This window comes from Vidua macroura, chromosome 8 (genome assembly GCF_024509145.1).
Source record: "Vidua macroura isolate BioBank_ID:100142 chromosome 8, ASM2450914v1, whole genome shotgun sequence".
Classification (NCBI taxonomy): Eukaryota; Metazoa; Chordata; class Aves; order Passeriformes; family Viduidae; genus Vidua; species Vidua macroura.
In genome coordinates, this window is record NC_071578.1 from 28782150 (window position 1) to 28797627 (window position 15478).

The 15478-nt window shown below is 42.2% G+C and overlaps 1 protein-coding gene across 3 annotated transcripts in view; it reads left to right on the forward strand.

Moving 5' to 3' along the window:
• PHYHIPL (phytanoyl-CoA 2-hydroxylase interacting protein like) overlaps positions 1-15478 on the forward strand; it is a 127042-nt gene that overhangs the window by 90002 nt on the left and 21562 nt on the right. The window contains exon 1 of one of the 3 annotated variants that reach the window (XM_053983532.1): positions 5043-5357. The exons of the other annotated variants lie outside the window; for them this stretch is intronic. Within the exon in view, the coding sequence (XP_053839507.1) occupies positions 5252-5357 (106 nt within the window). The 5' untranslated portion in view covers positions 5043-5251. Of the gene's footprint in view, positions 1-5042; positions 5358-15478 lie in introns of those variants that run through there. 3 annotated transcript variants of the gene reach the window in all.

The following is a 15478-nucleotide window of genomic DNA, read 5'->3' on the forward strand; positions in this document are numbered from 1 at the left end:
GAAGTTTTCCTTATGAATGAGGATGCTGTGGCAGCAGTGGGTGGTAAGGAATGAAGGGCTGGATAGCAGGACATTTCTGTGACTGTTCTGGGTCAGACCAAGGACTTAGCCAGGATTGTACAGTCCCTTTAGCAGTGGCTGAAAATGGGTATTTGCAGAAGATGAAGGGCATGACAAGCACATATAACAGTCTTCAGTAACTCCTCCCTGGACTCTATTGGCTTTTTTTAGGGCTCAGTCACTCTCAGCTCAGTCACTTGTGGCTTTAGTAACTCTAAACAATTCCTTTTGCATGAACTTTTCCAGTCTTCCCTTGAATGAACAAAAATTTCTAGCACTGGCACTGTCCTTAGTCTTACAACCGTAACATTCGTTGCAGGAAGTACCACGTCCTTTCGTTTGCTCTGAAGCTGTTGTTGTTAACTGCAATTGACACCCTCTAACTCCTGTGCTGGGAGACTTGGCAGAGTCAGACTCTGGCTATCCCATTTGTGCCACTTGTGCTTTAGTGAATTTCTATTTTATATGCCCTTGGTTGTCTTTTTCATGGACTGATTGTCTTTTTATGCAAGTTGTAGACTAGTTTTGCCTACATTGAAGCCCTTCTTCCAGATTTATGAGTAGGTTTCTGGAACCAGAAGTCACAAGACTGCTTCAGAATTGTATCTTTGATGTTTCAAAGGATGCTTTATAGCCTTGCAAGAGAAGCCTGAATGCATAAACTGAATTCAGTTGCTGCAATGAAGCCCTCTGAACAGGGAAGGAGAGACATTTTGAGATGTATGAGCCACTGCATGCACCTCCCTGGACAGTTCCCAGAAGTTGTGGGGCTTCCCAGCATCTCAAACAATGCTGAAGCAGAAAACAGCAGGCAGAGACATTTCCAGGAGATCTGGAGCCTCACTGCTGGACTTGGTGTCAGAGTGCCAGGCCATGGGTGCTTCCTTTGCAGAAAGAGGGAAAGAAACTCACTCTAGAGCTAAGAATAAACACTGCTGCTCTGTCTTGAATTTTTCTAGAGTATAAAAGGGGGACCTCTGCCATCATCCTCATTGTTTGAGCACTTGAGGAGGTTCTTGCTTTGTTATCTGAGAAAAAACAAAGAGGTTCTTGGTTAGATACTGTACCCAGTGCTCTAAATTGTTATACATCAATGTCTATCTCAGTAGGATGAGGTGTCACACCACACATTAACTCTACAGAGTCATGGCTTTCACTTAGGGTCTTCAGTTTTGGGATGGGTTTTTTGTCTTTCTGTCACCAGTCTGTGGATTTTACTTCAGTTATATGGTATTTCAATAATATTTTGAACATAATCTTTTTTCAAGTGTGTGCCTTTGCATGCTCGAAACAGTTGACATGTCCATTAAAGATAGAGAATGACCGCAAAATTGCAAAGAATTTATTTCCCTGAAACTTCAGGGATTAGTTGCTAAGTTTAGCCAGTGCACCTTTTAGGACTGACCCTCAATACTGATTTTCATCCTTCTTTTTATCTGTCCTTTAATATTTTGCTTTTCTCCTCAAAAGTGGCATACTAATAGGAGGAAAAAAATCCCAAAATGCTGTCTTTAATTCCTCCCTGTTTTTTTTTCCCCGAAAACCATATCTGTAGCCTTTTTGCCTTTTGCTTGCACAGTCCACTGAGCAATAAGACAAGTCATTTTTTATTCCCAAGTGGGAAGGCAGAGCTGGAACTCTGAGTCTTGCTGAGTTCTGAGAAAGGGGGTCTATTTTATAACTTGCAGATAAAAACCTGCTACAATGAAATACAAAAGAGTTTTCAAATAGTGAGAATGAGGTTTCCCAGCTCTGTGCTGTGCTCTGCTGCTAATGCTCAGCAGTTTTCCCAAAACAGAGTGCAACACAGGAACTTTGTAATCGTGTGAGGGGAGGAGGAAAGGAATACACAGGAATCCCTTTTCCCCTTGCTCTTTTATTGCATGAATGAGGTTGTGCCTTTTAGGAAAGAAGCCACACACCTCTCCAGCTGGCTGGCAGCCTCTCTGCCTTTCTGCTGTAGAGTGGTAGCCCTGCAGCAAGATCTTGCTGACCCACCTGGGGCAATGTGAATGCCAGGCTGAGGCAGCAGAGCTGAGATTGTTGAACCTCGCCAGGCAAGAGCTGTGTGTCACAGCTCACGTTTCCAGGTGCGTGCATCACGCTAGAAAATGCTGCTTCGCTCTCCTTGTGTGAGGTTACTGTAATAACAGACACGTTGTTGAACTACAGAAGTTGGTAAGATTCTGTTTATCTAAAGGTTGGAAGTCTGAGAGGTTGCTGTTGTGGTAAATTCTTTGCAAGCTTTTGCAGTTCTAAGCACATGACCCTCTGCTGTCTCTAACGTTATGCTGCCATTGGCAGACTTTCCATTACATAATGTTGACCCATATTTGTGATATGTGACATTTTCTGCTAAACACTGTCAGGGATAATCTGTCACAGAATAAACTTTCTGATTATATGCTGAGACTGTCGTCCTTTAGCACAAACATAACTTGTGCCTCAGACAATAATATTCCTTGTTAAGACAAGAAGAATATAGTTCTCCTAGGTGAAAAAAACACCATGAGAGCATTGTATGCTCTGGGACTGAAATACCTAGGACTAAATTCATTGCCAAGTGATTGCATGGAATCACATCTGGGAGGAATTTGAGCTTTAAAAAAATGTTGATCCCTTGCCCAGGTGATGGGAGGGTGATAGGCTGAAGGGAGCACACAGCCTGAAGTGTGACTCTGCAAAATACTCTCTCAGGCAGGTCTAGCTTTAGAAAAGCAGAGCTATGGAAAAGGTTTCTCTGCTCTACACTTACAGTGAAGTCTGCTGGTATTTGGATAGTTAATCAGTCTTTTCTTAAAAAAATTGTAATGGTGTGGAGAAAGAAATAGATAGAGCTCAGACAGGGGTTACTGCTACACGGTAGCTGAGAAATGAGAGGCCTTTGAGGAATGGGAACACCCTCAAAAGCAGACAGCTTTCAAAGAGCTATGCAAAATCCATCCATTCTTAAAAACCTGATTTCAGCTGCACAGAATAAGAAGTAGAGGAGAGAAAGGTGTATAACATAGAGGCAGAGAGAATAAATTGGGAATTCTCTCAGCATTCAAGAACAGTGTCTGTTTCAAATGGACTTTATATAATGTTATAGCAAAGAAGTAACAAGATTGTGTGAGCTGCTGAAGTGTCTGCCACATTGTGGAAGGGAATGGATGTGGAACATAAGGCTGAGAGACTAAATACACCATCTTCAGGGAAAGAAATTTTCCAGCCTTACGTAGGAGATGCCTGTGTGCTAAGAACAGTTGCAATATCAAGGAGAAAGGTTTTGATTCAGCTCAGAGAATTAATGCTTGTCAGAGACAAAATTAAAACCTGATGAATGCAGTCTCACCCACTTTAATTTCTTCCCTTTCTGATTCTATATTTGTCCTCATTCTGTCTGTGCATTCATTCATATATTCCTCTCCCTTCCCACCTCCCCATTGACTCACACTCTCCCTTCCTGTTATTACTTCCTTTTCATTTTCTCTTCCTTTAGGTTCCCTTCCCACTCATTCCATTTCTCCTCTGCCTGACCCCTCTGCACACATTTTCCATCATGATGAAAAACATCAGAGAAATAAAGAGCAGGGAGAAAAAAAAAAAAAAAAAAAAGATGCACAAGAAAGAATGTCGGGGGGGATGTGTGTGTAAAGAGTATACAGTCCCAGAAGGGTGCTCAGCATTGCTCTTTCTCCCCAGGATGTACTACAGATTTTTTAAGGTGTCAGAGGAATCCAAGCACCTGAAACCTATTCCTTGGTTCTAAGCTACAGCACTTGGCCGTGGGTTCATGAAAGGCAATGCCAGAGTTCATTTTCTGAGATTAGTGTCCCTGGAAACCATCAAAAAGAGTGGAAGGATCCCAAAGTCCAGTGTTAGTGGAATGACAGACATCTAGCTGTGCATGGGGCTTACTACTGTGCCAAATCAGTGAGGGAGGACACTGGGTAGTCTTGGGACTGCAGAAAGAGAAATGGGAGCTTTAGGGACTCTCTGAACTTCCTGTCATGCAATGCTGACCAAGAAACATCACAGCCTCAGTCTTGATGGGAACCTGCATGCAATGAACTGCTGTTTCTCAGAGCAACCAGTGCTGATGTCTCATGATCAATGGCTAAACAGTGTCAATTTTATTATGGTGAAACAACAAACTGGTGCCAGGAATGCTTGTTGTAATGTGTGGTAGGAAATGGGCTCAAACCACTTTGTCTAGAAACTGGTGGTCCCATCCCAGTATGCTGAGCTTGATCCCAAAGTCAGTCCGTGACCTGGAGAGAGCAGTGCACTCCTGCAGCCCAAGGCCCAGAGGCTGCACCTTTGTGCAGCCTGCAGGCCTGTGGTGGGGAGGGAGCTGAGCTGTCACACCTGATGATGGTGCAGTGCTACACAAGTTTAATATATTATCCTATTACTTTTTAAAAATTTCTCCTTTTCTGGCCCCATTCTTGTTCCCGAAGCTGGGAACTGATAAATAAGTTCCTACAAAAAGGGCAGGTGTGAAGTGTGCAGGGCAGATAGCCAGAAATGGCTATCAGAAATTCCCATACCATCTCTTGCAATCAATAACCTTCTGCCAGCTTTTCTAGGTTTATCAATCTAAAACCGGCTAATATTTCTTTCTGCAAATTCTTGCATAATTAGGAAGGATCAGAGTGGACAGCAGAGCCCTTGCAGTTGGGTGTGATTTGCACACAGCGGTCGTGGTGGGTTGTGTGCTTAGGGAACAGGAAGTCGCTAACTGTGGCTTTGCCTTTGGATGGTTTTGCCTTGGGGGACTCTGTCGGGTTATGGAGTAACCTCGAAACAAACCTCGCCTACTCGCGGCAGTGGGCTGCTGTGCTCGAGGCAGGCCGGCTGGAACCCGGACCGGCCGTTCGCAGGGCCTGACCCGGAGGGGTTAGACTTCCCGGGAGCTTCCCGTGGAAGCGCGGCTGCAGTTACATAAGGAGCGGAGGGGGAAGGGACGGTTCCGAGGCGGCGGCCGCGGCCCCTTTAAACGCGGATCCCGGGGCGCGCCGGCCGCCCGCCTCGCTGCTGCCCCCTCCCCGGCTCGCTGCGGTGACAAATCCGCTCCTCGCCCGCCTCCTCCGCCGAGCGCTCGCAGCCGAGCCGGGCGGCGCCGGGAAGCGCTGCCGCGCGGCTCTGCACCGGAGCCGGCCAGCCCCAGCCCCCGGCCAAGCCACAGCAGGCAGCGGCGAGGGGCGCGATGGAGGCTCCGCGCCTGGCGCACACCATGAGCAGCCCCACGAGCCCCTGCGAGGAGGTGATCAAGAACCTCAGCCTGGAGGCGATTCAGCTCTGCGATAGGGACGGTAAGCCCGGGCTCTGCGCGGCTAATCCCTGCAGACGTAAAATGCTGCTGCCCTCATGGATGCTAATGCAAATTAATCCGCGCGTCGTATGGTCCTTTGTTATCCCCCATGAATTTGTAGGTGCAAGTGTTCCCCACCCCTCCCGCCGCTACCGCCACCCTCCTGCCATTGAGAACAAAAGAAGGAGAGAAGGTTGCACCTTGCTGGAGGGAAGGGAGGGAAAACCGCCGCTCCCTAAGCCGTGCCTGGCGTTGCGGTGCGATTACCCCGGGCAAGCCTGATGCACAACCCTGCCCCTGCCAGGAATGGACGCTGGGGCTTGTTCTGGGAGAGGCAGCAACGGGAGCCAGAGCCCGAGCTGCGGAGAGTCCGGAGCTAGGGATGGGATAGCGGCCCTGGTGGGGTTTTGTTGCCCGCGGTCTCCAAATTCCTTTGTATTACAGGGCAATTCCCGTGCTTCAGGTAGACGGGCGGATGTGCCGGCTGGCGTGGGCAAGCGGCCAGACTTGTTGCCGGTCCCTCGTGAGAGCCATGAGGCGGCGAGCGGACCGAGCGTGGGGCTCGCAAGATGGGGCACGGGGGGAGACGGAGCGGGAGGCGGTTCAGCACCGCGGACAGCACCGCGCACAGCACCGCGCCGACGGGCCCGGCGCGCCGAGCCGCGCTCCCGCCGCGCCGCGCCTGGCGCCCGCACCGCCGCGGGAGACCGCAGTGCCCCGGGGACAGCGGCTGCCAGTCCGTCCGCCCGTCTGTTCCCCGGCAGGCAGGTGAAGTTTGGTTTCACAGTAGCAGGTGCGGGTATTAAAGGTTGTCTGTGTTGAAGCAAGCAGATAAATGTCAGGTGGTGACGAGGGACAGCCAAAACAAGTGTACGTGCTCGAAGCGACGCTGACGGCTGACTAGGGGAGAAGAGAGACGTGTCGTTTGTACCCAACTGTGACTGACAAAACTAAACACACTCACTGGCTGTCAAACAATGAACTAATATTTTTTCGTAGAGTGGCATATCATTTGTTCTCATGTATGAGATAATTTCTATCTTGTCGTTTCACATCGAATTATTAAAAATCGCTTCTCATTCTTGGATACAAAATGTGCTTTGGGTGTGGAATTCGTGTTACCTAGTAAATGTACCAAGGAATGGGGATACTGTATCAGTGATTGGTACAGTTGAATTAATGAAACTGTTTCCTTATGGTGAGTGTATTTTGGAGCATAACTGTTAAAGCTGATGGCTATAGAGGGAGTCAGGCCAATTTTCTCTGTTGTTTTGTACAATTTGGGATTAAATACTTCACTCTTTTTTTTTGATCTAGGCAGACTCTAACATTTAAGAACCTGAATTTTTGTAAGCTCTTTATTTTTCTTGTAATATTAAAAAATGATATGGCATTGGAAATTCTCACTTATTATTTTATCAGTTTTTTCTCAGTATTATTTTTATAGCTACATTAGAAATTATTTTATTTTTTTCTTTTAATGTTGGAATTAAGATATATGCACTTCCATCCATTCATGCCTTACTCTCTGCCACAGGAAACTGAACTCTGTTTGTAGTAGTGGAGATTACACTGTTTTTTTGGTTTTTTGTTTTTTTTTTTTTTTTTGTTTGTTTGTTTGTTTTTTTTTTGTTAAAACACTTTCTCACATATATTCCTTTTCATTAATAGTAGATATAATTAAAAATAGATAAATTATGCAATCTTTCATATCCAGGTACCCTAAGTAATTGCAGTGAAGTAGTCCGTGTTAATCATGACAAGCTCTATTTGGATCAACATAAAATAGGAAAGGACTGCTTGGTTCCTATGGATTAATGTCATACAGACAAGAAAATGGACAAATGTAGTATTTTTTGTTTCAGTTACTTTTTGGTTAGACTTCCCTGGAAAACAACAACTTTCCTCTAGATGTGGCTTTACAAACTAACCTTCATCAAGCAAGCTGCCATCATGCAGGGCCGTTCCTCAATATGTGGCTGAATTTCTAAAGGAGCTGCCTGTGTTGGGAATGGCAGGGAGACAACTCAGAGCCTCAGTTGGCACAGAGCTGCTCTTGAGCATACTCCAGTATTTCCTACAGGTGGCACTTATGCATCAAAAAGCTTGTTTTAATGGAAACACAAAACAAGGAAGCAAAGGTTACGGCTTTCATCTTTGAGATAAGCATATAAATGTACACGCCATACATTTAGATCCCTGAGTGTGTACATGGGTACATTTGTGTTATAAACACTTGCAATTTATGTTAGGATATCTTTGTTGAAAAGGATGATGTTCTTAGGGTGATTGGCATCACTGAGGTTCAACAAAGTCTTGTGATAAATAGCAATGTATTACACATAGTAAATTATAATTATGTTAGATTTTCATATTCTGAAAATGTCCTTGGTCTTTAAGCTGTAGTAATGGTAAAGACAGCCAGTGAAATCATAACATTATACATCCAACTATGAAAAATTCTGCAATGCACTTAGTTGGAATTGCAAGCACTGCTGCAGTAGAAACATAAGCAGTAATGGAAAATTTATGTAGATAGCAAAATATTTTTCTTGTTTTCTAAGATGAGAGGATTAATATTGAGATGTTTTATATTCAGCAAACTGGGTTATACCTTCTGTGAATGTATGCCAGAAATCTAGAAATTGGAGTAAGCAATTAATAATATCATGGCAGTTCCTCTTTTTTTGGATTTTTTTCTGGGTTTCTTTCAGTGTTGTTTTTGCAGGCATTGTCATCTCTCTTAACTAATCAAAGCAATTTAAAAACTTAAAAATGTTAAGTAAGCGATAAGAAATTTATGCACTTTGGAATTTTTTTGAGATAAAAATGCCTGAAAAGATTTGGTTCAAAGTGAATGCAACATTATAAAGCCAGTTATGAGGTGCTATCTTTAAAGGCATCTTGCATTATTTGCTCTTGTTCTTTTACATGGGTGTAATAGCACAGCTCAGTCTGATGTGCAGTCTAACGTGTAGCTCCTCAGAAATCTCTTGAACTCACTCTGTGTACAGGAAAAAGTACAGCATTTGTTATTTGTCTTTGCCATATTTGAACATTGTAGCCATACTTCTGTAAGCTTAGGCCAGGAATGAATGTTTAATCAGTGCTGAACATTCTGGTGACCTTTTTATAAAATTTGTATTCGCCTTACCTGGGGATTAAACCTTGAGTAGATGAATGATTGTCTTTTGTGTCATGAGCATGCCAATGCTATGGAAATACAGCTGATGTCAGAAAATCGTAAGTCTTGGGAAAAGCCAAGCTTTTCACAGGCTTGGTAGAACAGTCTTGGATGTCAGCAGGTGAATTTGCCGAAGCTGCTCTCTGGCTGTGCCGTGCTCCCTCTACAGATGATGCACTGTGGCTGTGGGTCCCACCGGGCGAGAGCGGTGACACCATCATCCACTCCCCTGCCCTTCGTTGGCATAGACAGAGGGAAAGCAGAAGACACCTATCAAAATGACACCTGTCAAAATGCAGAAAGGAGAGGAGCACAGAAACAAACCTTCAAAGGGGGTGCTGGAACTTGGGGCACACAGACAAGGGAGTCAGGCAAGAAAACTGGCCCCAGAGGTGCTAACAGACTAGAGGCAGTGGATGGTCAAGGGCAGAAGAACAGGAAAGACGTGAAAGGTGGGGATTAGGTTAAATGGGAATTGGACAAAATAACCCAGAATGGGAAAAGAAGATAAAGGCACAAGGAGAGCAATCTAAGTTCAGGCAGCATGCCCAGGGAAGGAAAGCTGGGGGGAAAAAAAGTGAGAGCATGTTCACCCAGATTAATTTGAAAAATGAGGAAGTACAAGACGGGGGTTACTGGGCAGTTTGGACCACAGAGCTCAGGACTTGCTGAGCAGAGACTGGGACTGAAAGGACAGGCTTAGGAATGAAGAACAGGACTTTTGAAGTGTGACTGGAGAAGAAGAAGGAAGAGGGACAGGAGCAAGTTAAAGGAACAGGGCAGAGGAGGCCGTGCTTTGGTGTGACTGCCAGACAAGTGGTAATGTGTATCAGTGCATGACATCTTCCAAAGCCACACACGACCCCAAGATGACAAATCCTTCTTGTTCATTTACCAGCAGAGAAGGGTACCATGGAGTACTCAGAGTCAATGGCTGCTGCTCACTTCTGTGAGAGTGGCACTTTAGAAAAAAGGCTTTGAAGAGAACATCAAGCACATTAAGTAATTTTCCTGTGCCTCAGTTTTCCATGTGTAAAATGGAAGCATACTGCTGCCTCCCCTCACAGCAATGTTTTCAAAATAAACTAATGAATGTTTGTTAATCAGACAGATGCTGTAGTAGCCTGGAAAACCCATGAGGTGCATGGAAAAACCCATGATGAAATTCATAATTTTGTCTTCAGAGAAGAATATGAATAATGTGTAACAAATAAGTCCTGGGACTGTACACTGAACAAAAGCAACTAGCTGTTACAAGAAAAATAGTTCATTATGTACGCACTATTCATTATGTATGCTGAATGAATCAGAATTTCTGTGGAAAAATTAGTATGTAATCATGCAGTTAAAGGCTATATCATAATCTAAACAAAGTGTCCAATGTAAGGTTATTGAACTGTGCTTCATTCTGGTATTTTCTAACCGTTGATGGCTTGAACTATACAATCTCACTAATGCACTTTTACACTTTTTTTCTGCCTTCATATATTTGAAGATAGTATTTAGGCATCAGGATCAGAGCTGGAACTGGTGTCTTGGCCAGTTTTGATTAATTTCATCACCTTCCAAACACTTGGCACTATCACAACTGTTTAGTCTATCAGGCTTGTATAAAAACATTACATCATATAAGCTAAGATGTCATTTCTGGTTTATGTAAACAGCTTGCATCTTTGGCTCCTTGTGTTATTTGAGCATGTCTCATGTTTTCTAATTTATTTCAGGAGTTTATTACCAAGTTGGATTTATTGGAGGATTCAGAAATATTTTTCTGGAGTTCATTAATTGTGGTTTACATTGCCATATTGTGTACACATTCACCTTTCAAAGAGAAGGGATAAAGTGGCATCATCCAGTCTCTGGATGCAATCTTCAAATCCCCTTTTTGACATTATGGAGCAGTAACACTGCTATTTCTCAAATGTCATCATGTATGTCTGAGAGATGGGAAAAAAACCAAATATCTAGGTAGACTCCCACATGAGGGACAACTGAGAGATCCAAATTTCACAGTAATTCTTAGTGTCCTGAATCTTTGTTATTGAACAGTTGTTTGGTTTTTTTAAAAAACTATGACACGTCTGAGCACAGTTCATATTTTCTGTATCCAGTATGATAGAGAAGTGCTTGTATTTGTGATATTTTGATAGGACACAAAATTCAGAGTTATGCTTATTGTTGATTTGTTTCTCTCCCTGGCTGCAAATTTGAGATTTAAATCCACCCTCTTCAAAATGTAAACTGTATCACATTTCTAGGGTTTGAGTGGTGGAATGGCCAACTAAGAAATATATTTCTTCCATAAAATTATGTCCAACCTAGCTGAACTTGAACATTGTGGGGTTTTGGTGTTTTTTGTTTTGTTTGTTTGTTTGTTTGTTTGTTTAGTTTTTTTGTTGTTGTTTTTTTTGTTTTGTTTTGTGGTTTTTTGAGGTTTTTTTTGTGACAAACAATAATGCTGCTTCAGGTAGGAGTTAAAATCTAGTGCATCACTTCAAAAGCTCTCTTGCTGCAAAGAAAAATACTGATTAATGTTTTAGCTTTAAATTCTTGCCAGAGACTAAGATTTCACATATTCCTCATTGTTAGAACAGAAAAATACTAAATGGAGCCAAGCAACAAGTCTTCATGAATGATCTTTAGAGTTGTGGAAGAAAAGAAAACTAATGATTTGCCTATGTCTTCCACTTCAGCAAGTATTTCATCCTGGCTTGGTTTATATCATAAGTAATGATGTCACTAAGTAGCGAGGCTTTGCTGGAAACTGGCTATTCAACATCCTGGTGTCAAGAAATGTAGTCATCCAAATTCTTCCTTTATATTCATGAATTTTTAGTGTTATTTTCCTTCCTTCTTCCTTCTCATCTTCTTTTAGAGCTTTATGATGCCCAAACCTACATAATTGATTATGAGCTATTTTTTCTGGCAATGACCAAGTTATATATTATTAGCTATTTATGTTTTGCCTGCCATTCCATTTCTTCTCCTTTTCATTCAATTTTTCTTTACTGCAACTCTATGAGATCCTTTATAAAGCTACTGAAATGCTTGATGTGTAATTATACTAGATTCACCTACAGAATCACTGTTCTTTCCCAGTGCTGATATTGCTGGGTTGAAACTCAAACATATAATATAGCTTTTGTAGCTAATTTCTAGTCAATTTTATATGTAAAGCATTTTAATCATAGTCTCCTGTGTATGTTCCTTCTTCTTTGTGTTTGTTTCAGATTAGAGATCCCAGATGCATTCTTTTATTTATTCTGTAACAGAATCCACTGTAGCACTTCCTGCCTATGCTTGTAAGCCATCTTGTGCTTGCAGCTCCTTCTGTTTAATGTTGTCTGCACAAAAATGTGATCTCTCTTTAGATCATTCACAAAGACACAAAGCCTGGAACCAGCCACAGGCTCTATGGTAGCCCAATGGACACGTGAGTTCCTTACTTGTTTTTCCATAGGTCAGTCTCACCTCTGCCAGCCCTGCAGATCAGTAGCTCTCAGTGAGTATAATGGCAGGAGGAATCATTTAGGGGAGAGAAATTCTAACCCCTCTATGACATTCACATTCTCTGGACTGAGAGACATCATTCTGTCTCTCAGGAGAAGCACAGAGAGAAGAAGAGAAAGCAATCTATCTCTGCTCCAGTGTTTTCCCCATGTGGAATGTGGTATGGAGATTGTTCACCTGCAGTGATTGCTGGGTTGGATTCCGGTGAAGGTTGTTTGGGTTCAGTGACCAATGGGATCCAGCTGTGGCTCAGACTCTCAGCAGAGTCACCAGTTTGAGTTAGGTAAGAAGTAAGTATGTAGAATAGTATAGTATCTCTTTAAATAATATATTAATGTAATATAGTATAGTTTTAATAAAGCTATCCTTCAGCCTTCTGATCTGGAGCCAGACATCAGCATTTCTTCCCTGAGCCAGGGTTCGCCACATTTTTTACTATACGCCTGAGAAGCATCTGAGAAGCAGTCCCCTAGAAGAAGAAGCTGAGCCCACCCCTCACTTAAATTTTCATATATATTCTGCAAATCTCGAAGACTAAGCTGTTTTTATTGAGGAAGAGTTAAGCCATTACTGTCTAATTAATCTCTTTCATCTTAAACTAGATTTTTCTATTCTACTAGCAATTTTCTTCTGAGCCTACTAATCTGGTGGCTCTACCATCTCTTGTAAGAAGTGTTCTGAGCTCATGTTTCCAAATTCATGATTTACCCTGCCATTCTGCCTGTATGATCTAGGTCAGAGTACACCCAGAAGGCCAATTCAGTCTTTCCAACAGCTTTCTAGTGAGGTTCCTGGTCCCAGAGCCATAGCTTCTAGAACAGGCAGGGTATCCCTTCTGTTGTGTAAGGTGTGTTGAGGAAAGGCTCTATCATATTCTTACTTAGATTCCTCTAGTATTTCATCATTGGTTTTTGAATGGGTTCCAGTCAGGCATTGTTGTGTTCTGCTGTCTCCAAAGCCTTGCTGAAGCCTGTCTTCCTGACCTTGGTTTTTCATTCTGGGACAAAACAGCATGTTTGAGGGCTCTGCCTTTTCTGAATAAGGTAGTTTTCAGTCCCCTTGTGCAGCTGAAGTAATGGTGGTAAACTTCCACCCCAGCTGAGGAGGTAATCTTAAAAAATCCTCCCAGTCTGAGTTTTTCTTAGACCACTCAGGACAGTAGGTACATCTTCTGTTCTGCCAGCATGTGTGGCCTTTTGTGCTTTTTGTGACCTGAAGGCTATATTTATTCTGGCTGAACACAGCTACAGCCTTAAACTATGTCTTCTGTTCTCTTTTGACAGAATTTTTCAGCATTTTTCTTGCTGACCACTTTCTTCAAAAATTTGTAGGCATATCTGGAGAAACAGTACTAACACTTCCAGTATAGGATATGTATATAAAATATGTCACTGCTATGGAAAAGTACAAACAAAGACAGTGTTTAGGCAGTTGGAACTAAAGAAAACTCTGCTCCAGGATCGCTTTGTGTGATTTCTTCACTCACGTTTGTTCCACAGTGGAGCATTCTTTATATGACCTTGAAATGTTTTCCTTCAGCACAGAAGATTTGCTTAGAATTCATTGTAGCGTTTGTAACTGAATCAGTTTTCACAGTGGTGTTCGTAGTTGAATCATTAGTCAGTTTTGTTTTATTGTTCTCAGAGTGTTCTTGTTTTATTTCTGCTTGAATGAACAAGGTGTTTTGCATGTATGTTTCCAAAAGCAATGATTAGCTGCATTGTTTTCATAACCTAACAAGTGCTCCTCTAAGTCTTGACAGGTGTAGCTGCTGCCAAGAATGGAAAGCCTTAAAACTAGTTTGGTGTTGCTCTTTCATTCCTGCAGAGTGACAGAAAGTATTATCAAGATTGCACTCTTAGTTCCAAGTGGAGTGGAGTCTGGAGTTTATTTCTTCAATATTGGAGAAAGTCATTCCCAGCTGGCAGTTCTAGGTGAAGCACAGTTGAAGGAATTGCCGTATTAAGTTTTGTATATCCAAGCACTCTTGTTAGGAGAATTCTTTGGTTTGCAATGATCTGAAGCATCCCATAAATTTCTTTCCTGGGCTGTTCCATTGGCTTCAGTAAGACTTGGTGTAAAAACCAATTTGCATTCATAATATGGCATGATTAAGATCTTACAAGTGCTGTATTTTCCTAGTCTTTAGTATGTGTGTTCTATCTTATTTCATACAAATAGGCATCTTGTTTGGAGCTTTTCTCTATAGGTTGCAGTTTGTCTGGATTCAATCTGTCATTTTTTTTATAAGACAGATTTATATACTCGTTTATATATTTAACCTGTTTTTGTAATCTGCATTTAATTTCTGGCTAGAAATAACATTTAAAACATATTATTCTGAGCATTTTTTACCATTCACTTCTATGTGTACTCATAGTCAAAAACATTTGGACTTCAAAATAAGCAGGATAAAAAGATGTTAAAAGGCTCTTTCAGTCTTGGCCAGCTGTAAGTTCTAGTGTACAAGTATCTGTGGAGTGACTCATGCTGTGTTGTTCTTTTTAATGCAACTTATGTAAAGGGAAATTATATGTGGGTTTATATAAAGGAAGGGATAAAATTAAAAACAGGGCGTGCAGCAGATTGTATTTTTTAAATGCTACTAAGGTCCATCTTCCATGTAACGACAATAGGTAAATACCATGCACTTACGCTTTCATTATGAACTTTATGCTAGTAACTTAATATAGATGTTGAGTAGTAAGCATGTGATTTTCAGAGCTCTGTTCCTAATGAACTTCTGGCCTTTACACTTCCAGAGTAATTCCAAGACATATCTCAAATCACAGAAACTGAAAATCCCCTCAGGCTGCTGACTGATTCCAGTAGATCACAGGGAATTTATGTCCCTCTTGTGTGGAGCATACTGGAATTTTAGGCAGTGTTACCTGTGCTGTGACACAGCCACCACCTTACTCCTCATGAGAGGACAGGTTTGGGCAGTAAGACTTCTCATAGCATTTACTGTAATTTTCTCATCTCTGCCCATGTGCAGAGGTTGCTTTCTCTCCCCCATAGATGGAGGTACCTGAAACTCCGGTACAATTCTGTTTCCTCTGTCTGTGAACAGCTCTGTGCCATGCTTTGGGACCCTGACACAAAGAATATGTCACTTCTGTATTTCTCTTTGTCACTGTTTAGGTAGCATGGAGTTCTTAAATCATACTTGATATCCAGGGATCTGAGTAGAGCAGCCTTTCTAGAGCATGAGAGTTTAATTTCAGGTTTTGTGACACATCAGGTGGCCAGGTGGCCCAGCATGAATTGCGTGGTAGGAACACATCTATTACTTTGTGCTTTCTCATAACTGGAAAAGTGCAAGGAAGACAGAACCACGATATCCATGTATAGTGATTATCTTTTTCCTATTTTTGTGTATTCTGTAATGCTCAGCTGGTTTCTGTGTTGCTTCCTTGAGCAGACCA